General features: G+C 58.4%; 1 protein-coding gene and 2 pseudogenes across 1 annotated transcript; all 3 read left to right on the top strand.

The window, feature by feature from the left end:
- The first annotated feature begins 127 nt into the window (after positions 1-127).
- Positions 128-2,650, top strand: LOC143166254 (protocadherin gamma-A12 pseudogene; annotated as a pseudogene).
- A 777-nt stretch (positions 2,651-3,427) lies between these two features.
- LOC143166112 (protocadherin beta-15-like) lies at positions 3,428-7,220 on the top strand. Its single transcript, XM_076350202.1, has one exon. The coding sequence runs from the start codon at positions 3,496-3,498 to the stop codon at positions 5,935-5,937; it is 2,442 nt and encodes an 813-aa protein (XP_076206317.1). The 5' UTR covers positions 3,428-3,495; the 3' UTR covers positions 5,938-7,220.
- Positions 7,221-8,763: 1,543 nt separating this feature from the next.
- LOC143166253 (protocadherin gamma-A10 pseudogene) lies at positions 8,764-11,351 on the top strand (annotated as a pseudogene).
- Positions 11,352-20,317: the final 8,966 nt, after the last annotated feature.

Here is a 20,317-nt window from a genome sequence, read left to right as displayed (position 1 = left end):
GGCGGGAGCGAGCCGAGCCGGGCTGCTCGGGGGAAGGCTCGGCGGGAGGAGCGCGGCGACAGCGGTGACCCGCAGGCCGGCTCCGGTGGGCGGAGGGGCGAGCGGGCGGCTGCTGCCGGGCTTTGCGATGGCGGAGAGAGGAGGGCGCTGTGGCCGGCGGGAGCGAGCCCTGCTGTGGTGCGTCCTGGCGGCGGCGTGGGAGGCGGCGTGGGGGCAGCTGCGCTACGCGGTTCCCGAGGAGATGCCGAAGGGCTCGTTCGTGGGCGACGTGGCCAAGGACCTGGGGCTGGACCTGCCGGCGCCCCGCGACCGCGGCCTCCGCGTTGTCTCCGAAGGTAGGACGCAGTATTTCGCTCTTCACGGGAAGACGGGACATTTGGTGACGGCGGAGAGGATAGACAGAGAGCAGCTGTGCGAGAGTGTGCAGCAATGCGAGCTGCGCTGTGAGGTGATAGTGGAGGGGGAAATAAAGATTTACGGAATCGAAGTGGAGATCACGGACATTAACGACAACGCGCCCAGCTTCCGAGAGGCAGAAAAAGAACTGAGAATGGGCGAGACGACCGCCCCGGGGTCGCGGTTTCCCCTGGCCAGGGCTCACGACCCGGACGCGGGACGGAATTCGGTGCAGAGCTACGAGCTGAGCGGCGACGAGCACTTCTCGCTGGCCGTGCAGGCGGGCCCCGGCGGGGACCAGCGTCCCGAGCTGGTGCTGGCGAAGGCGCTGGACCGGGAGGCGGCGGCGTTTCACGAGCTGGTGCTGAGGGCGAGCGACGGCGGGGAGCCGGCGCGGACGGGCACGGCGCGGATCCGCGTGGCGGTGCTGGACGCGAACGACAACGCGCCCGTGTTCAGCCAGGCGGAGTACACGGTGCGTGTGCCGGAGGACGTGCCCGTGGGCTCCGCCCTCGTCACCCTCACGGCCACCGACGCCGACGAGGGGCTGAACGGCGACGTAAAGTATTCGTATCAAACGGTTTCTGTGAAAGCCTCGCAGATTTTCCAGCTGGAGGCCGGGACGGGAGCGATCACGCTGCTGCGGAGCCTGGACTTCGAGGAAGGCGACTCCTACGAGCTGGAGGTGCAGGCACATGATGGCGGGGCCCTTTCCGACACGGCGAAAGTCGCGATCGCGGTGACGGACGTGAACGACAACGCGCCCGAGATTTCGGTGCGGTCGTCGCTGAGCGCGATCTCTGAGGACGCGCCGCCGGGGACGGTGGTGGCCCTGCTGCACGTGCAGGACCGGGACTCGGGGGCGAACGGCGAGGTGCGGTGCAGCATCGGCGAGAGCCTCCCGTTCCGGCTGGAGAAGTCGTTTGATAATTACTACCGCGTGGTGACGGCGAGGGAGCTGGACCGGGAGGAGGTGGCGGAGTACAACGTGACGGTGCGGGCGGCGGACGGCGGGTCGCCGGCGCTGTGGAGCAGCGCGGTGCTGGCGCTGCGGGTGCTGGACGTGAACGACAACGCGCCGGTGTTCGCGGAGGCGCGCTACAGCGCCCGTGTGCCCGAGAACAACGCGGCGGGCGCGCTGGTGCTGACGGTGCGGGCGGCGGACGCGGACTGGGGGCAGAACGCGCGCGTGCGGTACCGGCTGTCGGAGGGGCGGGTGCGGGGCGCGCCGCTCTCGTCCTACGTGTCGGTGCAGGCGGAGACGGGCGCGCTGTACGCGCTGCGCTCCTTCGACTACGAGGAGGTGCGCGAGGTGGGGCTGTGGGTGCGGGCGGAGGACGGCGGCGCGCCGGCGCTGAGCAGCAACGTGTCGGTGCGGCTCGTGATCGTGGACGAGAACGACAACGCGCCGCAGGTGCTGTACCCGCCGGCGGCGGCGGCGGCGGCGCCGGGCGCGGGCTGGTCGGGCGTGGAGCTGGCGCCGCGCTCGGCGGAGCCCGGGGCGCTGGTGGCCAAGGTGGTGGCGGTGGACGCGGACGCGGGTCAGAACGCGTGGCTGTCGTACGAGCTGGCCAAGGCGACGGAGCCGGGGCTGTTCCGCGTGGGGCTGCACAGCGGCGAGGTGCGCACGGCGCGGGCCGTGGCGGAGCGCGACGCGCCCCGGCAGAGGCTCGTCGTGCTGGTGCGAGACCGCGGGCAGCCGCCGCGCTCCGCCACCGCCACCCTCGGCATCGCCCTGGTGGACGGCTTCCCCGACGCCTTCGTCCAGCTCAACCACGCCCCTGCGGGGAGGCCGCAGCAGCAGCCGCAGGCGGGCGAGGAGGACCTGCTCACCGCCTACCTCATCGCCTCCCTGGGCTGCGTCTCGTCGCTCTTCCTCCTGTCCGTCCTCGCCTTTTCGGCGGCCAAGCTCTGCAAGGCTCGCCTCCGGGCACGCCTTTCGCCCCCCTCTGCCCGCTGCTACGCTGACGGCGACTTCGCCACCGGCGGCGCGGACGTGGCCGGCACGGGCACTCTCTCGGCGGCTTACCGCTACGAAGCGTGCCTGACCACCGGCTCGGGGAGGAGCCAGTTCCAGTTCCTGAGGCCCGTCCTGCCCGGCCCGCAGAGCCGCGCCGAGGCGGGGGCGGGCAAGGACGGGGAACCGCTGTGCGGCTCGCAGCCCGCTGGCGAGAGGGAAGCCAACCCGCGGAGCGCAGCCCCTCCTCCCGTTCAGCCGCCGGACTGGCCGGCCGGCGGGCGCGTCCACGCCTGAGCCTTGCTGGGTCCCGCCCCCGTTCCCCGCCCTCAGCCTGAGATCCCCGAGTAGATGTAGTGCCGGGCGGTGCCGCTACCTGCGTGCTGCCCCCGCGGAGGCTCTTGCCCGGCTCCTCCGGCCGCGGAAGGCGGCTCAGTCCCTCCGGGCCGAGCCTCCGCCCCACCGTGCCGTGGGAAACGCCTTGTGCCTGTCGCGCCGCCGTGTTTCCCCAAGGGCACGGCTTTGCCTCCCGGGAGCCAAGCGCGCACGCCTGCCCGCGGGCTCTGGGCAGCGGGGAGCGGGGGGAGACGCGGGGGAGACGCGGGGCAGCTGCCGGCGCTGCCCGTGCGCTCGGGCTCAAGCGGCGGCCCCGCAGGACGCTCGGCGCTCCTTCCCTGCGCTTCCCTCCCCGGCGCGGTGTGCGCGCGTCCTGCCGCGGGGCCCCGACGCGGGCGAGCGGCCGGCAGCCGCGCGTGTGCGCACGGGTCCGTGTGCCGCTGCGAGCCGGCAGCGCGGGCAGCGGGCGGCGGCGGGCGCAGTCCCGCCGCGGGCCGCAGGGTGGTGCTCCCGGCCAAGGCGGCGCCGAGCGGCTGCGGGCGGGGAGGCGGCCGAGCTCAGCCCGGCCCAGCCCAGCCCAGCCCAGCCCAGCCCAGCCCAGCCCAGCCGAGCCGAGCTGAGCCGAGCCGGGCGGCGGCGGCGAGCGGTGCCCCGTGCCATCCGCTGCCGGGCCACGGCGGCCGCGCTCCGGGCCGCCAGCCGCGCTCGGCGAGAGGGAGGGCGCCCGCCCGCCGCCGCGCCGCCGTGCTGCCGGGCGCCGCTTTCCGCGGAGGATCCGCGAGACGGAGGCTGTCCGCCGCCCCGACATGGCGATCGCAAGGCAAGTGCTTTGTCTCTCTGCTTTCCTCTCCCTGCCGCACGCTCGCGCCGAGCCCATGCGCTACTCCGTAGCCGAGGAGGCGGAGAGCGGCTCCGTGGTAGCCAACGTGGCGGAGGACGCGGGGCTGGCCCCGGCGCAGCTCTCGGCTCGCCGCGCCCGCCTGGCCTCGGAGGACGGCCGGCAGCACTTTCGCTTAGACCGCGGCACCGGCCGCCTCGTAGTGGCGGAGAGGCTGGACCGGGAGGAGCTGTGCGGGCAGGCCGGTACCTGCACGCTCCCCTTCGAGCTGCTGCTGGCAAACCCCCTGCAGTTCTTTCGGGTCGAGGTGGCCGTGGAGGACATCAATGACCATTCGCCCGTTTTCCCGGAGGAGCGAGTCACTTTTACGATCCCGGAAAGGAGCGACCCGGGCTCGCGTTTCCCGCTGGAGGGGGCTCGGGACCTGGATGTTGGCAGCAACAGCATCCAGGCTTACAGCATCGCTCCCGAGAACGAGTACTTTACTGTCTCCTTTGGGAGTCGGATTAAGGGCAAAAAGTATGTTGAACTGGTCTTGGAAAAGGCGCTGGACAGAGAGGAGCAGGCGGAGGTGGCTTTCAGTCTGATTGCCACAGATGGGGGCTCTCCGCCCAGGAGTGGGACCACCCAAATCCACATTGTCGTTCTAGATGTCAATGACAACGCTCCCATCTTCACGCAGGAGCTGTACATTGGGCAGGTTTTGGAAAACGCGCCAGAGGGCTCTGTGGTTCTCAGCGTGGTGGCAAGCGATCGGGATGTGGGAGCTAACGGGGACATCGCCTATCAGTTCAGCCAAGCAGTGGGCCAGAGCCCCTCGGCATTCGCAATTGACCCCACGAGCGGTGAAATTAAACTCACGAAGCCTCTGGACTTTGAGGCGGCAGAGAATCACGAGCTCAGTGTGCGGGCCACAGACGGCGGGGGCCTCTCGGCAATCTGCAAGGTGTTGGTGGAGGTGGTGGACGTGAATGACAATGCACCGGAGCTGGTGGTCAGTTCCTTCAGCAGCCCCCTCCCCGAGAACGCATTACCCGGGACAGTGGTCGCCCTCTTTACTGTCAGGGACCGGGATGCCGGTGCCAACGGGAAGATCTCCTGTGCCCTTGAGGACCAGCTGTTGTTCTCCCTGCGGCCGGCCTATAAGAATTACTACGAGCTGGTGACCGTGAGCGCTCTGGACCGGGAGGAGACGGCTCGGTACGTCCTCACTGTCACGGCTGCAGACGCAGGGTCACCTCCTCTCACAACGACCCAGACCTTCACGGTGGACGTCTCCGATGTCAACGACAATGCACCTGTCTTCAACCAGACATCGTACACCATGTACGTGCGTGAGAACAATGTCCCCACGGCGCTCGTTGGAGCCGTCAGCGCCTCGGATGCTGATGTGGGGCCCAATGCCAAGGTGACCTATTTCCTGGCCCCAGCCCACTCTGCAGAGCGGCCTCCCTGCTCCTGCCTCTCTGTGAACTCTGAGAACGGGCACGTGTTTGTGCTGCGGCCTCTGGACTACGAGCAGGTGAGGCAGATGGAGGTCTTGGTGAGCGCCTCCGATGCGGGGTCACCTCCCCTCAGGGCCAACGTCACTGTCCGCCTTGTCGTGGTGGACGAGAACGACAGTGCGCCGCTGGTGCTGCACCCCGCGCAGGACAGCAGCCCACCCTCCAGCGAGCTGGTGCCCATGTCGGCTGAGGCGGGGTACCTCGTCACCAAAGTGGTGGCCGTCGACGCCGACTCGGGGCAGAACTCATGGCTCTCGTACCACCTGCTGAGGGCCACCGACCCCGGGCTCTTTGCGGTGGGTGCCCAAAGCGGGGAGGTGCGGCTGAGGAGGCCAGTGACGGAGAGGGACGCCGTGAAGCAGAAGCTCGTCGTCCTGGTGCGAGACAACGGGCGGCCACCGCTGTCGGCCACCGCGGCGCTGAGCGCACTCCTGCTCAATGACTTCTCAGATGTGCGCCTACGGCACAGCAGCCTGGCCACGGAGGACGAGGGCGGCTCCCTGACAACCTATTTAATCATTTCATTGGTCTTCGTCTCGCTCCTCTTCCTCGCGTCCACAGCAGCCTTCATCGCTCATAAGGTGTGCAAGAGAAAGGAGCTGAAGGGTGGGCACGTGCTTTACGGCACTGGCAACTTGCAGAGCAGCCTGGCTGATGCAGCCACTGCGGGGACCCTGCCCCACGCCTATTGCTACGAGATCAGCCTCACGACGGGCTCGGGCAACAGCGAGTTCAAGTTCCTGAAGCCCATCCTCCCCAGCCTGCCGCCACAGCACTGTGCCACGGGTGGGGGCACCGACGACGAACAAGATTTCCCCCGTGGCCCTATCACGGCAGAGGACGTGGCACCAGACAACCCCGGCACGCCCTCTGCAGAACAGTTCAACAGCCTTTCCTTTAACTAGCATGGAGTCAGCACAGCCAGAGGCTGCATGCCTCCTGGCGGGAAGGGATCCGGGCCACAGCATGTGGCAATGGTTCCTCCAGAGTCAACCCGCATTTGCAATTGGCGTCACCGATTTCCCTCAGATTCCAAGTCAGAAGAAAGGTGGTCTGCCCCTCCAAACAAACAAACAAACAAACAAACAAACAAACAAAAGAAACTAAAGGCTCCCTCGGTCAGGCAATACTATGTTTCAGCTCTGTCACAGCCGTTTCTGAAATGCTTTGAGGGTGGGGTTAGTTCCAGGGCCCCCGGCTAAGTTCTCGTCTCGCTGTCAGGCAAGGCCGTGGACCTCTTATTCTGTGCTGTAACGCAACGGCACGGTCGGGGAGAGAAGTCACATGCTTGCTGAAATGCACGTAGCTCACCTCCCGGGTCAGGAAAGCAAGGAAGTTGTGAGTACTGTGTTACAATGCGGTGCAAGCACGGGGCTCTTTCTCCTCTGGGTTCTGGACGTCTCTGTCTGAGATGTGTGGGCTCTGTGTGTTTTGCCTCCCGGTCACTGTGGCCGTCCGGACAGCCGTTGTGCGTCTGCATATGCTGCACAAAGGCTGCCCAGTGAAGCAGGGAGTTGCTCGCATCCAGCCGTTGCGATGCACGCAATTCCAGCTCAGCAGGCAAGAAGGGTATTTTGACCCTTTGAGTACAGCAGTCCCATCTTCTCTAGGGGAGAGCAGCCAAACACGCAACAAGATTTTCCTCTGTCCCGTGAGAGGGGGGTGGGCGGGCAGTCTCCTTGGGATTGCCTTGGCAATACAGCAGCGCTAACGGTGTTGGCATAGACTGTAACTGTACAGAGTTGTGAAAACGTGTTCGTTGTCTTCAGGTGGATTGTATGAAAACTCCACAAGTCGCTTCAAAGGACTTTGTGTGAAGGTAGAATCGAGATGACCTTGGAAAAGGGCCGCTGAGTTTGGTGTCGTCATTGTTGTTCCCAAATCCCAAGGCTCCCTGATGGGAGTGGAAAGCTGTCCCGATACGATTTTCTGGGTTTGCGTTAGAGCACTTGCATTCTCCTTTTTGCCCCTTCTCCTTCGACTCTGCGAACTGTGTTTGAGCATTGTCTTACCTATTCCTCTTAAGAAGGACTGTCCCCCCACGTATGATAACGGATTGTTTGAATGAAGGCAGCGTGGCACGGAATATTTGGAAACCCTCACGCTGTGTTGTGCTGCAGTTCTAAACTGTACCGCTGTAAACCGGGAGACCCTTGTGTGTAAAAGTGAAATAAAAAGAGCACCCAAATGCCTCGTGTGGAGACAGTCGTCTTTGTGGAGGTGTTCTTTCTGGGAAAGCTCTGTCAGAGTTCTCAAAAGGCTGGGAGTTTTTCTCTCGTTTTGTGCCTTGGCTGAGGTAAAGTTGGGCGGGTACCTTTCTTCAGTTTGGGGGCACGGCCGATAGAGCATTCAGGAAAACTGTGGGGAGCAGGGATGTGCTGGCAGAGCCGTATGGCTCCTCCGAGCACTGAGCCTCTGGCTGCGACAGGGCCCAGTTAGATCCCGGTCAGGGGCAACTGGCCCCTACCCTAACAGGGGCCTGGGTGTGCAAAGGCCTCTGCAAAGCGGTGAGGTGTGGGGAGTGACCTTTCCAACTCTCCTGACAGCTCCAGCTGCAGATGGCAACTGTGAGGTGTTCGAGCACAAAGTCTTTTGCTTCTAAAGGTTTTGGGGGATGGATGGCACAAAGACAGCATACGTGTTCCTTGGGGGAAGTGTTTGGGGGAGCCCCAGGAGGTGGGCATTTGGTGAGCCAAAGCAGCTACCAGGGGGAGGATTCACCCTCGGAAATGCAGAGGACTACAGCTGTCCCTTCCGCAAGGCCCTGATAAAAAGGTAAGTCCTGAGGACAGGCTGGTGTGGTGGTGCTGACCAGAAGACCGTGGTACCTCGAGGACTGAGTGATCCACTGTCCAGTTAATCTGAGAAGGCGCAGGCCTGTGCCGTGCTGTGCTGCGCTGCATAAATCCCTGGTCTGCAGGATAAATTCAGCCAGCTCATTGTAACCGAGGAACCCGCAGGCAGCTCCCGCTTGGTACTGGTGAGAAAGCCACCTGCGAGCAAGAAGTCCGCATGGGCGCTTCTTTTACTGTGACCGTAGAAATGATGAACAGAATTGCCGTCTTGCAGGAAAATCCTGAAGTGGCTTGAATGACTGAAACGGGGGCACTCTTTCTTTTCTTTTCTACGACCGGGGTCTGCATGGCATGCTGTGCGTGGCCGGAGTCCTGCGTGAAGCTGCTCTGCTCAGGGTTCTCCACATCTGAAGGGACGTAGGATTATCTGTGCTAATCTCTTCCAATATTCTCCGATTCTCTGATTCTCTGACTCTCGTCTATCATTCTGTCATTCCGTGAAGCACTGCGGTGGGCAGGACTTGTCAGAGAGACTCTCCTGAATGCATGCGTGTGCCGTGAATCTGTCAGCCCTGTCATCAGGGGTGACCGCAAGCGCGGGGCTGCCGCAGGCGCTGTTCGCTGGGCAGGAGTGGGAAGCCGGCGAGGCGGAGGGCCGCTTCCCAGCGCCCGAGCGCTGCAGTTGCTGCCTGCGGCTGCGAGCGTCGCTGTTGGCTCACGGTAGGCCGAAAGGCGGGCGGCGGCCGCCGGAGCAACGGCGAGCCGGCGAGCGAGCCGCGGGGCTGCAAGGTCCGAGCCCGAAGCGGCGCGGCGGGAGCGAGCCGAGCCGGGCTGCTCGGGGGAAGGCTCGGCGGGAGGAGCGCGGCGACAGCGGTGACCCGCAGGCCGGCTCCGGTGGGCGGAGGGGCGAGCGGGCGGCTGCTGCCGGGCTTTGCGATGGCGGAGAGAGGAGGGCGCTGGGGCCGGCGGGAGCGAGCCCTGCTGTGGTGCGTCCTGGCGGCGGCGTGGGAGGCGGCGTGGGGGCAGCTGCGCTACGCGGTTCCCGAGGAGATGCCGAAGGGCTCGTTCGTGGGCGACGTGGCCAAGGACCTGGGGCTGGAGCTGCCGGCGCTCCGCGGCCGCGGCCTCCGCCTTTTTGATACAGGTAGGACGCAATTCTTTTTTTTGGACTTGCACAACGGCCACTTATCTATGAAGGAGCGGGTGGACAGAGAGGAGATATGCGCAGCTGTTGCTAAATGCTTTCTAAATTTCGAGATTCTTGTAAAAAATCCAATGAAGCTTTACAGAGGGGAGGTAGAAATACTGGATATTAATGATAATTCGCCGAGTTTCCCGGTAATGAAGAGCGTCTTAGAAATCAGCGAGTATACTGCACCAGGCACGCGTTTCCCGTTGGAGAAAGCTCAAGATCCTGACATAGGAGTGAACTCTTTACAGAATTACGAGTGCAGCGAGAGCAGCTATTTCTCCTTGGACGTGAAAAACGGAGATGACGGTGTGAAATATCCGGAATTAATATTGGTGAAATCTTTGGATCGAGAGCAGCAGGCTGCTCACAAGTTGATCCTGACAGCCACAGACAGCGGGAGTCCTGTGAAATCGGGATCGACAACAATCCAAATCATTGTGTTAGATGGAAATGACAATGCTCCGGAATTTACTCAGCCCGTTTATAAGGTGACCGTGAGAGAAGACGTGGCCGTGGGAAGTCGGGTATTGCAGGTCACAGCGACTGACAGAGACGAGGGGCCAAACGCCGAGGTGAAGTACTCCTTCTTTAAAATCCCGGAGAAGTTCGACAAGACTTTTAAGCTGGATCCGGGAAGTGGAGAAATTGAGATAACAGAGAAGCTGAATTTCGAGGAACAGGAGTTTTACGAATTGGATGTGCAAGCCCGGGACGCGGGCGGACTCTCGTCCCACAGCAAGGTTCTCATCACGGTCGCTGATGTGAATAACCACGTCCCCGAGATTGTCATTATGTCTGTGTTCAGTCCGGTCCCAGAAGATACACCGCTGGGGACAGTCATCGCAATTTTCAACGTCCAAGACAGGGACTCGGGGGCGAACGGCGAGGTGCGGTGCAGCATCGGCGAGAGTCTCCCGTTCCGGCTGGAGAAGTCGTTTGATAATTACTACCGCGTGGTGACGGCGAGGGAGCTGGACCGGGAGGAGGTGGCGGAGTACAACGTGACGGTGCGGGCGGCGGACGGCGGGTCGCCGGCGCTGTGGAGCAGCGCGGTGCTGGCGCTGCGGGTGCTGGACGTGAACGACAACGCGCCGGTGTTCGCGGAGGCGCGCTACAGCGCCCGTGTGCCCGAGAACAACGCGGCGGGCGCGCTGGTGCTGACGGTGCGGGCGGCGGACGCGGACTGGGGGCAGAACGCGCGCGTGCGGTACCGGCTGTCGGAGGGGCGGGTGCGGGGCGCGCCGCTCTCGTCCTACGTGTCGGTGCAGGCGGAGACGGGCGCGCTGTACGCGCTGCGCTCCTTCGACTACGAGGAGGTGCGCGAGGTGGGGCTGTGGGTGCGGGCGGAGGACGGCGGCGCGCCGGCGCTGAGCAGCAACGTGTCGGTGCGGCTCGTGATCGTGGACGAGAACGACAACGCGCCGCAGGTGCTGTACCCGCCGGCGGCGGCGGCGGCGGCGGCGCCGGGCGCGGGCTGGTCGGGCGTGGAGCTGGCGCCGCGCTCGGCGGAGCCCGGGGCGCTGGTGGCCAAGGTGGTGGCGGTGGACGCGGACGCGGGTCAGAACGCGTGGCTGTCGTACGAGCTGGCCAAGGCGACGGAGCCGGGGCTGTTCCGCGTGGGGCTGCACAGCGGCGAGGTGCGGACGGCGCGCTTCCCGCTGGCCCGCGACGCGGCGCGGCAGAGCCTGGTGGTGGTGGTGAAGGACCACGGGCGGCCGGCGCTGTCGGCCACGGCCACGCTGACGGTGGTGCTGGCCGAGAGCGTGGCCGAGCTGCTGTCGGAGCTGGGCAGCGCGGCGGCGGCGCCGGGCGAGCCGGCCGGCAGCCTGACGCGGTGGCTGGTGGTGGCCGTGGCGGCCGTGTCCTGCCTCTTCCTCGCCTTCCTGCTGCTGCTGCTGGCGCTGCGCCTGCGGCGCTGGCGCCGCTCGCAGCTGCTGGCGGCGGGCAGCGGCGCCTTGCGCGGCGTGCCGGCCTCGCACTTCGTGGGCATCGACGGCGTCCGCGCCTTCCTGCGCTCCTACTCGCACGAGGTGTCGCTCACCGCCGACTCGCGCAAGAGCCAGCTCCGCTTGTCGGCCGGCAGCTGCTGCGACACCCTCCCGGCCCGCCCGCCGGCTGAGGCTTCAGGTGAGCTCGTCGCCACGGGCGACCACGTTGCCGAGGACGGTGGCCAAGTGTCCTTTCAGGTACGTTCATTTTGTTTACCCTTCTTTTGTCTAACGCGGCGCTTAGGATTCTGAGGGCAGCCACGGACGTTCCCAAGCGCACCGTTCGCAGTCTTGGCAATCACCTTTTGCGATGGTCGCCAGCGCGTGAATGGCACCTCCGCAACGTGCGCTGAGTCTGCTGTGTGGGTTTTACATGCCGTGCTCTGTACCGGCCGGGCAGAGCTCTTGGTGTCTAGCTTCCTCTAAGGCTGGAAGCTTCCCTTGCATGTGCGGCTGCGCAGGGAAAGGTTGGTCTCGAGGTCTTCCTCTGACACTTCCTTGAAATTGTGAAGTGCTTCCTAGTACCGGGGTCCCAGAATTTCCTTGCCGTCCCCTGGATCAGCTCTCAAATGCTGGTAGAACTGGGCAACCTCGTAGCCCGAAAGCCAACACCTCTGAAGTCCCAGGTTACTTGGAAACCCGCCTTCGGCAAACGAATTAATCAATCCCGTACAAGGACACTCAAAGGTCTACGAATAGATTGGTATTACATGGGGAAACATTCCTCTGATAGTCCTTCGGGTTTTTTCCTGCTTCTGGGCCTCGTGCCTTAACCTTTGGATCCGATGCAAATGTAATTGTTGACTAGTATACAGGCATAGGCATCGAAATAGACTATATTTACCAAAATAGAGGTGGGAAATATTTTAAAACAAGGTACGATGCGTCGCAGTCTGTGTATGGTGCGTCTAATGTTGGAATGCTAGTTAATCTGAGACTATAAAATATTTTACTCCTTGGTTTCCTTGTAACATTAAACCATTTTTTCCTGCCAAACACGCCGTTCTGTTCTGGAAGCGCATCTCCCAAACAGGCTGTCTTGGAACCAGCCTGCCTTATTTCCTCCATCACTGATCTTTTGTCATGGGGTGAACAGGCTTTTGGGACTTCAGGAATATAATTAATGAATAATATTATGTTGCTCTATTGTTTGTTATTCTGCTATTTAAGCTAGTGATACATCGTATCGTTGTATTCGAAACAAAATAAACTAGTGGCACATAAAAATGACTGCTTTCAAGTTGAGAGAAAATCATAGTGCAAGGTTCCTGGTGAAGGTCCGCACAGATTTTTTGTGCTGATCCTAGATCTTGCCAGAATATTGTGACTTTGTACTGGTGCTTTTGTGTGTGGTGGGAATGTAAGCTGAGACATAACCTTATGCTTCACATGCAGTAACCTTGTGGTCGTTACTCCTTTCTGCTGCTATCCATCAGACACAAACTCACATGCGATATGCATGTGGGAAGAAAATCTTTCTTTCCCTGATGCAGGCTGGTTCTCAGCTGCGTCCTCCTGGGACTTAACTGTGCTGTGGCCCGCAGATTCGGGTACAAGGGGGAAGAGAAAATCCTGGAACTAGGAGACATAAATCTCTGCTTGGAAACAGTGATTTCGAGGGTGTTTCGGTGTGTGAAGATGCATGAAAATGTGTGTCTGTTGTCATAGGCAATTCTCGCTACATAAGAGGCAATGAATTGATCCCGACATGTTTCAGCAGAGTTCCCCCGTCCCTATATAAATATCCACATTCTTCTCGCGACCTCATATAGAGATGCCTACATGCTTGCTACCTCTACACTACAAATTCAAATCTACTTCTCGTTCTGATAGGTTATTAATTTGTTACGGCGAGTTGTGTATAGGTGTAGCTGGAGGAGAATAAATTGTCCTCCACTGGATGAATGACCAGAGTTAGCAGGAAAATATATCTTCTAACGACACCTTACTGAGAAGGGGAGGAGATCTTCACATTGGCATCTACAGAGACTCAGCGTTGGTGTATATGCGAGAGCTGCTCCACCACGTAGGTAGTGTGGAGGGTTTTCTAACCGTTTCTTGTCTTCTGCATAAGGGGCTGTGGTGATACAGCCTTCCTTCAGCTTTTTTTTTTTCCTTCACCGTAAGAGAGACGAAGTTTTAATGTACAGGTGAGATACAACGGCTTTTCATGAGGGCGGGACCTGTCTGTTTTCTCTTGGCTTGTTCGAGCAAGATTAACCGCCGTCGACATTTGCCAGAAAATATTCTTAAGGTTTGAGACCCGCTGCAGTAACGGCCGGCTCGGGAGATGAGGATGTGGTTTGTCAGAGACACAGACAAAAGAAATTCGGGGTCGGGTTGCATGGCGCTGATACGATGATGCTGGGTTTTGAATGTCGAAAGAGATGGGATCCAGTAGGTCTGGTGTGACCGCTGTGGTTTTCTCAGTGGCTGGGATTGCCGGCTTTGCTCGTCCATCAGCGATCACCGTTCAAAGTGGGAAAGCTGAGTGCTAGTTCGGGATCTCCCAACTATCGAAAATAACAACACTATCTACGAGCAGTGCTTCAGCGTTCGTCCCGTCCTGCCATTCTCTCACGGTGGTGAGGAGATGGCAGCGGGGACACACCCGCGCCCTCACCCTGGAGACCGGTAAGATCACTGTGGGGCAGATAGAGATCCTGCCCCACATCCTCCGAGCAATGAGGGAGGATTTGTCTTGCAGAATACTTGCAAGTGTAAGAAATTCAGACAACGGGAATTCCTGGATGCACCGTTTTAGCACAGATACAAGTTTTCTGTTTCGCGCTACTGACAACATCTGTACCCTCCAACCCGCGTGTGAGTGCGGTTTAAGGACATGCGTAGCAGGACCTTCGGGCTGTTCTCTTCCTCTCGGACGCTGCGGTTCTCAGGCACGGACTCAGGGTGTCACTGTTGGTCAAGGTGGAGAACGGGCTCCGCCGTCGGCTCCTCCCCGGCCCCGGCGCCCGCGCAGCGCACGGAGCAGAGCAGTGAGAAGAGCAGGAACCGCCCGACTCAGGCCGTCCTCCGGGAACAGGGATTTCATATATTTTATTTCTCTCAGGTACTGATTTAGCTGCTCATTAATGGCTCAATGTCCAAGTGGAAACCAGTAACATGTGGTGTCCCTCGAGGGTCTGCACCAGGGCCAGTACTATTTAGTATCTTCATAGAGTGTGGGATTGAGTGCACCCTCAATGAGTTTGCAGAGGACACCAAGCTGAGTGGTGCCGTTGATTCACTGGAGGCAAGGGATGCCATCCAGAGCGACCTTGAAAGGCTGGAGAAGTGCGGCCCTCATGAAGTTCAACAAGGTCCTGCACCTGGTTTGGGTGGCCAAATGGGACATGAGCTGGCAACGAGCGCTTGCTGCGAGGAAACACAGTCATATCCTGGGCTGCGTAACAAGAAGCGTGGTGGTTGTCTCCCTCTGCTCCGCTTTCATGAGACCCCACCTGGAGTACTGCGTGCAGCTCTGGGGCCCACACTACAAGAAGGATATGGAGCATAGTTAGAGTAGGTCCAGAGGAGGACCATGAAACTGGTCAAAGGTCTGGAACACCTCTGCTATGAAGCAGGGCTGAGAGAGTTGAGGCTTTTCAGCCTGGAGACGAGAAGGCTCTGGGGAGACCTTATGGTGCGCCTTTTCAATATAGAAAGGGGGCTTATAAGAAAGAGTTTTTACCAGGGCCTGTTGTGACAGGACAAGGGGCAACAGTTTTAAACTGAACAAGGGTAGGTTTAGATTGGACGTTTTCATGGTTTAAGCTCAGTCGGCAACTGAGCACCACACAGCTGCTTGCTCACTCTCCCCACTCCCGGTGGGATGGGGGAGAGAATTGGAAGAGTGAAAGTGAGAAAATTCATGGGTTGAGATAGAAACAGTTTGATAATTGAAATAAAATAAAATACCACTACTACTAATAATAGTTATAATAAGGATAAGAATATAAAAAGCAAGTGATACACAATCTCACCACCCACCGACCGATGCCCAGACAGTGCCCGAGCAGCGACTCCCCCCGGCCAGCTTTCCCTCAGTTTATGTACTGAGCATGACGTCCCATGGTGTGGAATGTCCCTGTGGCCAGTTTGGGTCAGCTGTCCTGGCTGTGCCCCCTCCCAGCTTCTTGTGCACCTCCAGCCTGCTCAGTCGGTAGAGCATGGGAAGCTGAAAAGGCCTTGACTAGTGTAAGCACTGCTCAGCAACAACTAAAACATCGATGTGTTGTCAACATTATTCTCATCCAAAATCCAAAACACAGCACTGTACCAGCTACTAGGAAGAAAAGGAACTGTATCCCAGCTGAAACCAGGACAGTATCCACCCCTTATTCTATACCATCTACGTCATGCCCAGGTCCCCCACTTTCCAATACATTCCAACTGATCACCACCTCATTTCCTATTTTTGATATATATACACACAGATATCATTCCCTTAGTCTATGGGCCATCCCTCTAAAATGTTCGTTGAGTTCATTCAGTCCATGACTTTGGGCTCCATCTGTCATCATAATCTTTCAGGGCAGGAAAGATGGAGATGGTATGCGGTGTTGGATTGTTTCGTGTTGAAGCCAGTCCTGGTTCCACCATCACTGTGCTTTGCTCGGTTTCATCAAAGTTCATTCTTCATTAATCTGGGTGATTCTTGTTGTAATATCATTGGTATGGCATATAATATTATGCAGCAATTAACATCATACAGTTCAAATCATTGGCTGTTCTCACCCAAAATCAAATCCCCTTGAGGTACACATCGGACTTCCCCATCCTTCCGCATTATCCACCAAGTGCAGCCGGGTCCTTGAGCAAAAGCAATCCCACGGATGGGTTTGCCTTTGCCCGAGGCAGGAATAACCCAGAGTGTCTTCCCCAACGCATTTTTTATGTGCACTACAGGGACTTTATTCCCATCTACAGTACGTAAAAGTTCTGACTGGGCAGGGCCAGCTCGATTGGCAGATCCCCTGGTGTTGACTAACCAGGTGGCCTTTGCTAAATGTGTAGCCCAATGTTTGAACGTCCCGCCACCCATTGCTCTCAGTGTAGTCTTTAACAGTCCATTGTATCGTTCCATTTTCCCGGAGGCTGGTGCATGACAGGGGATGTGATACACCCACTCGATGCCGTGCTCTTTGGCCCAGGTGTCTATGAGGTTGTTTTGGAAATGAGTCCCGTTGTCTGACTCAGTTCTTTCTGGGGTGCCATGTCGCCATAGGACTTGCTTTTCACGGCCCAGGAGAGTGTTCCGGGCGGTGGGATGGGGCACGGGATATGTTTCCAGCCATCCGGTGGTTGCCTCCACCATTGCAAGCACGTGGCGCTTGCCTTGGCGGGTTTGTGGGAGTGTGATATAATCAGTCTGCCAGGCCTCCCCATATTTATGTTTCAGCCATCGTCCTCCATACCAGAGGGGCTTTAACCGCTTGGCTTGCTTGATGGCAGCGCATGTTTCACATTCATGGATAACCTGCGCAATAGTGCCCATGGTCAAGTCCACCCCTCGATCACGAGCCCATCTGCATGTTGCATCTCTTCCTTGACGGCCTGAGGTGTCCTGGGCCCCCCGAGCTAGAAATACTTCACCCTTATGTTGCCAGTCCAGATCCACCTGAGCCACTTCAATCTTAGCAGCCTGACCCACCTGCTGGTTGTTCTGATGTTCTTCAGTGGCCCGACTCTTGGGTACGTGAGCATCTACGTCACGGACTTTTACAGCCAGGTTCTCTACCCGGGCAGCAATATCTTGCCACAATGCGGCAGCCCAGATGGGTTTCCTCCTACGCTGCCAATTGCTCTGCTTCCATTGCTGTAACCACCCCCACAGGGCATTTGCCACCGTCCATGAGTCAGCATAGAGAGAGAGCACTGGCCACTTTTCTCGGTCAGCAGTGTCTAAAGCCAGCTGGATGGCCTTTACTTCTGCAAATTTGCTCGATTCACCTTCTCCTTCAGCAGTTTCTACAACTTGTCACGTAGGACTCCATACAGCCGCTTTCCACCTCCGATGCTTTCCCACAAGACGACAGGACCCATCAGTGAACAGAGCATATTGTTTCTCATTTGCTGGTAGTTTATTATACAGTGGGGCCTCCTCAGCACGCGTCACCTCCTCCTCTGGCGATATTCCAAAATCTTTGCCTTCTGGCCAATCCATGATCACTTCCAGGATTCCTGGGCGACTGGGGTTCCTATTCGAGCCCGTTGTGTGGTCAGTGCGACCCACTTACTCCACGTAGCATCAGTTGCATGATGCGTACAGGGGACCCTCCCTTTGAACTTCCAGCCCAGCACCGGCCGTCGGGGTGCCAGGAGGAGCTGTGCTTCAGTACCAGTGACTTCCGAAGCAGCTCAAACCCCTTCATATGCTGCCAGTATGTCTCTTTCAGTTGGAGTATAGCGGGCCTCAGATCCTCTGTATCCCCGACTCCAAAACCCTAGGGGTCGACCTCGAGTCTCCCCTGGTGCTTTCTGCCAGAGCCTCCAGGTAGGGCCATTCTCCCTGGCTGCGGTGGAGAGCACATTTTTTACATCTTGTCCTGCCCGGACTGGCCCCAGGGCTACTGCATGAACTATCTCCTCTTTGATTTGTTCAAAAGCTTGTCGTTGCTCAGGGCCCCATTTGAAATGGTTCTTCTTCCGGGTCACTTGATAGAGGGGGTTTACGATCAGACTGTGATTTGGAATATGCATTCTCCAAAACCCACAACGCCTAAGCAAGCTTGTGTTTCCTTTTTGCTTGTTGGTGGAGACGTGGCTGTTATTTTGTTGATCACATCCATTGGGATCTGATGATGTCCATCTTGCCATTTTATTCCTCAAAACTGGATCTCCTGTGCAGGTCCCTTCACCTTGCTTTGTTTGATGGCAAAACCGCCTTTCAGAAGGATTTGGACTATTTTCTTCCCTTTTTGAAAAACTTCCTCTTCTGTGTTGCCCCACACAATGATGTCATCAATGTGTTGCAGGTGTTGTGGAGCCTCACCCTGTTCCAGTGCAGTCTGGGTCAGTCCATGGCAAATGGCTGTGTTTCGAGCCCTGGGGCAGTCGGTTCCAGGTGTACTGGACGCCCCTCCAAGTGAAAGCAAACTGTGGCCTGCACTCTGCTGCCAAAGGGATTGAGAAAAACGCCTTAGCGATATCACTTGTGGCATACCGCTTGGCTGCCTTTGACTCCAGTTGGTATTGAAGTTCAGGCATGTCCGGCACAGCAGCACTCAGCAGTGGCATGACTTTGTTCAGGCCACGATAGTCTGCTGTTAGTCTCCACTCTCCATTAGCCTTTTGCACTGGCCATATGGGACTGTTAAAGGGTGAGCGAGTCTTGCTGATCACTCCGTGGCTCTCCAGTTGAAGAATCAGGTTATGGATGGGAACCAGGCAGTCTCGGTTGGTGCGATATTGGCACCGGTGCAGTGTGGTGGTAGCGATTGGCACCTGTTGGTCTTCGACCTTCAGCAACCCCACAAGAGAAGGGTCCTCCAAGAGACCAGGCAAGGTAGACAGCAGTTTAATGTCTTCTGTCTCCAAGGCAGCTATACCAAAAGCCCACCGGTACCCTTTTGGGTCCTGGAAATACCCTCTCCTGAGGTAGTCTATGCCAAGGGTGCGCTGAGCCCCTGGGCCAGTCACAATGGGGTGCTTCTGCCACTCATTCCCAGTTAGACTCACTTTGGCTTCCAATACAGTTAGCTGTTGGCATCCCCCCGTCACCCCAGAAATACAGATGGGTTCTGCCCCCGTATAGCTTGATGGCATTAGGGTACACTGTGCACCGGTGTCTACTAGAGTCTTATACGCCTGTGGGTCCGATGTGCCAGGCCACCGAATCCACACAGTCCAGTAAACCCGGTTGTCCCTTTCCTCCACCTGGCTGGAGGCAGGGCCCCTCTAGTCCTCGTCATAGTATTCGTTTCTCAGTTCCTGTGAATACGAGTCAGAAGTCTCTTCATTAAGAGCAGAAGTAAGATGGGCCCTTCTACTCTGCCTGGGGAACTGCCCGCTGGAAACTGGAGCAGCAATTTTCCTGGAAGAACCCCCTTTTGTGATTGCTTTTCCTTGCAACTCACGTACCCGTGCCTCTAGGGCTGAGGGAGGTTTTCCATCCCACTTTCTCATGTCCTCTCTGTCGTCACGCAGGTAAAACCATAGGGTGCCCTGTGGTGTGTAAGTTTTACGTTCTCTCTCTTGAGCAAAAGAACACTGACTCCTAATAGCCAAGATACTGGTTCATACAGGTGGGGAGTAGGACCTACCCTCTTCAAGTTGCTGGAGCTTCCGGGACAGTTTCTCCACAGCCAAGACGAGGGAGGAAGAGAGACTTTCTTCATATTGCCGGAGTTAACCAGGCAATTCATGCACTGTTTGTCCCTCTCCGTCTTTCCAGGCCATCACTGCCAATGACTTGGCATACGACAATGGTGCGCTCCTTACAAACTTCTGCCACATGGGTCGTGTGCACTTGACTTCATCTGGATCTTTGCATAGCTGCTTGTTTTTCAGGTCACCATAAACCACCTCCAGCACAGCTAATTCCCTCAGGTACTGGATACCCCTCTCCATGGTGGTCCACTAGCCTGGATGACATATGACATCTTCCTTGAAGGAATACCTTTCCCTGAGTTATAGTCAATGGCTCAATGTCCAAGTGGAAACCAGTAACGTGTGGTGTCCCTCGAGGGTCCGCACCAGGGCCAGTACTATTTAGTATCTTCATAGAGTATGGGAATGAGTGCACCCTCAACGAGGTTGCAGAGGACACCAAGCTGAGTGGTGCTGTTAATTTGCTGGAGGCAAGGGATGCCATCCAGAGCGACCTTGAAAGGCTGGAGAAGTGGGACCGTGTGAAACTCATGAAGTTCAACAAGGCCAAGTTCAAGGTCCTGCACCTGGTTTGGGGCAGTCCCCAGTTTCAGTGCAGACTGTGGGATGAATGGGTTGAGAGCAGCCCTGTGAAGAAGGACTTGGGGGTAGTGGTGGGTGACAAATGGGACATGAGCTGGCAATGAGCGCTTGCTGCCAGGAAACCCAATTGTCTCCTGGCCTGGGTAACAAGTAGCGTGGTGGTTCTCTCCCTCTGCTCCACTTTCATGAGACCCCACCTGGAGTACTGCGTGCAGCTCTGGGGCCCACACTACAAGAAGGATATGGAGCATAGTTAGAGTAGGTCCAGAGGAGGACCATGAAACTGGTCAAAGGTCTGGAACACCTCTGCTATGAAGCAGGGCTGAGAGAGTTGAGGCTTTTCAGCCTGGAGACGAGAAGGCTCTGGGGAGACCTTATGGTGCACCTTTTCAATATA

Source organism: Aptenodytes patagonicus, chromosome 12 (assembly GCF_965638725.1).
Source record: "Aptenodytes patagonicus chromosome 12, bAptPat1.pri.cur, whole genome shotgun sequence".
Taxonomy (NCBI): Eukaryota; Metazoa; Chordata; class Aves; order Sphenisciformes; family Spheniscidae; genus Aptenodytes; species Aptenodytes patagonicus.
Note: the sequence above shows the minus strand (reverse complement) of the source record. Positions and strands in the feature narration are given on the sequence as shown.

What these genes read in the sequence shown, in the direction of transcription:
- LOC143166112 (XM_076350202.1), top strand. Translation starts at nt 3,496, where the DNA reads ATGGCGATCGCAAGGCAAGTGCTTTGTCTCTCTGCTTTCCTCTCCCTG.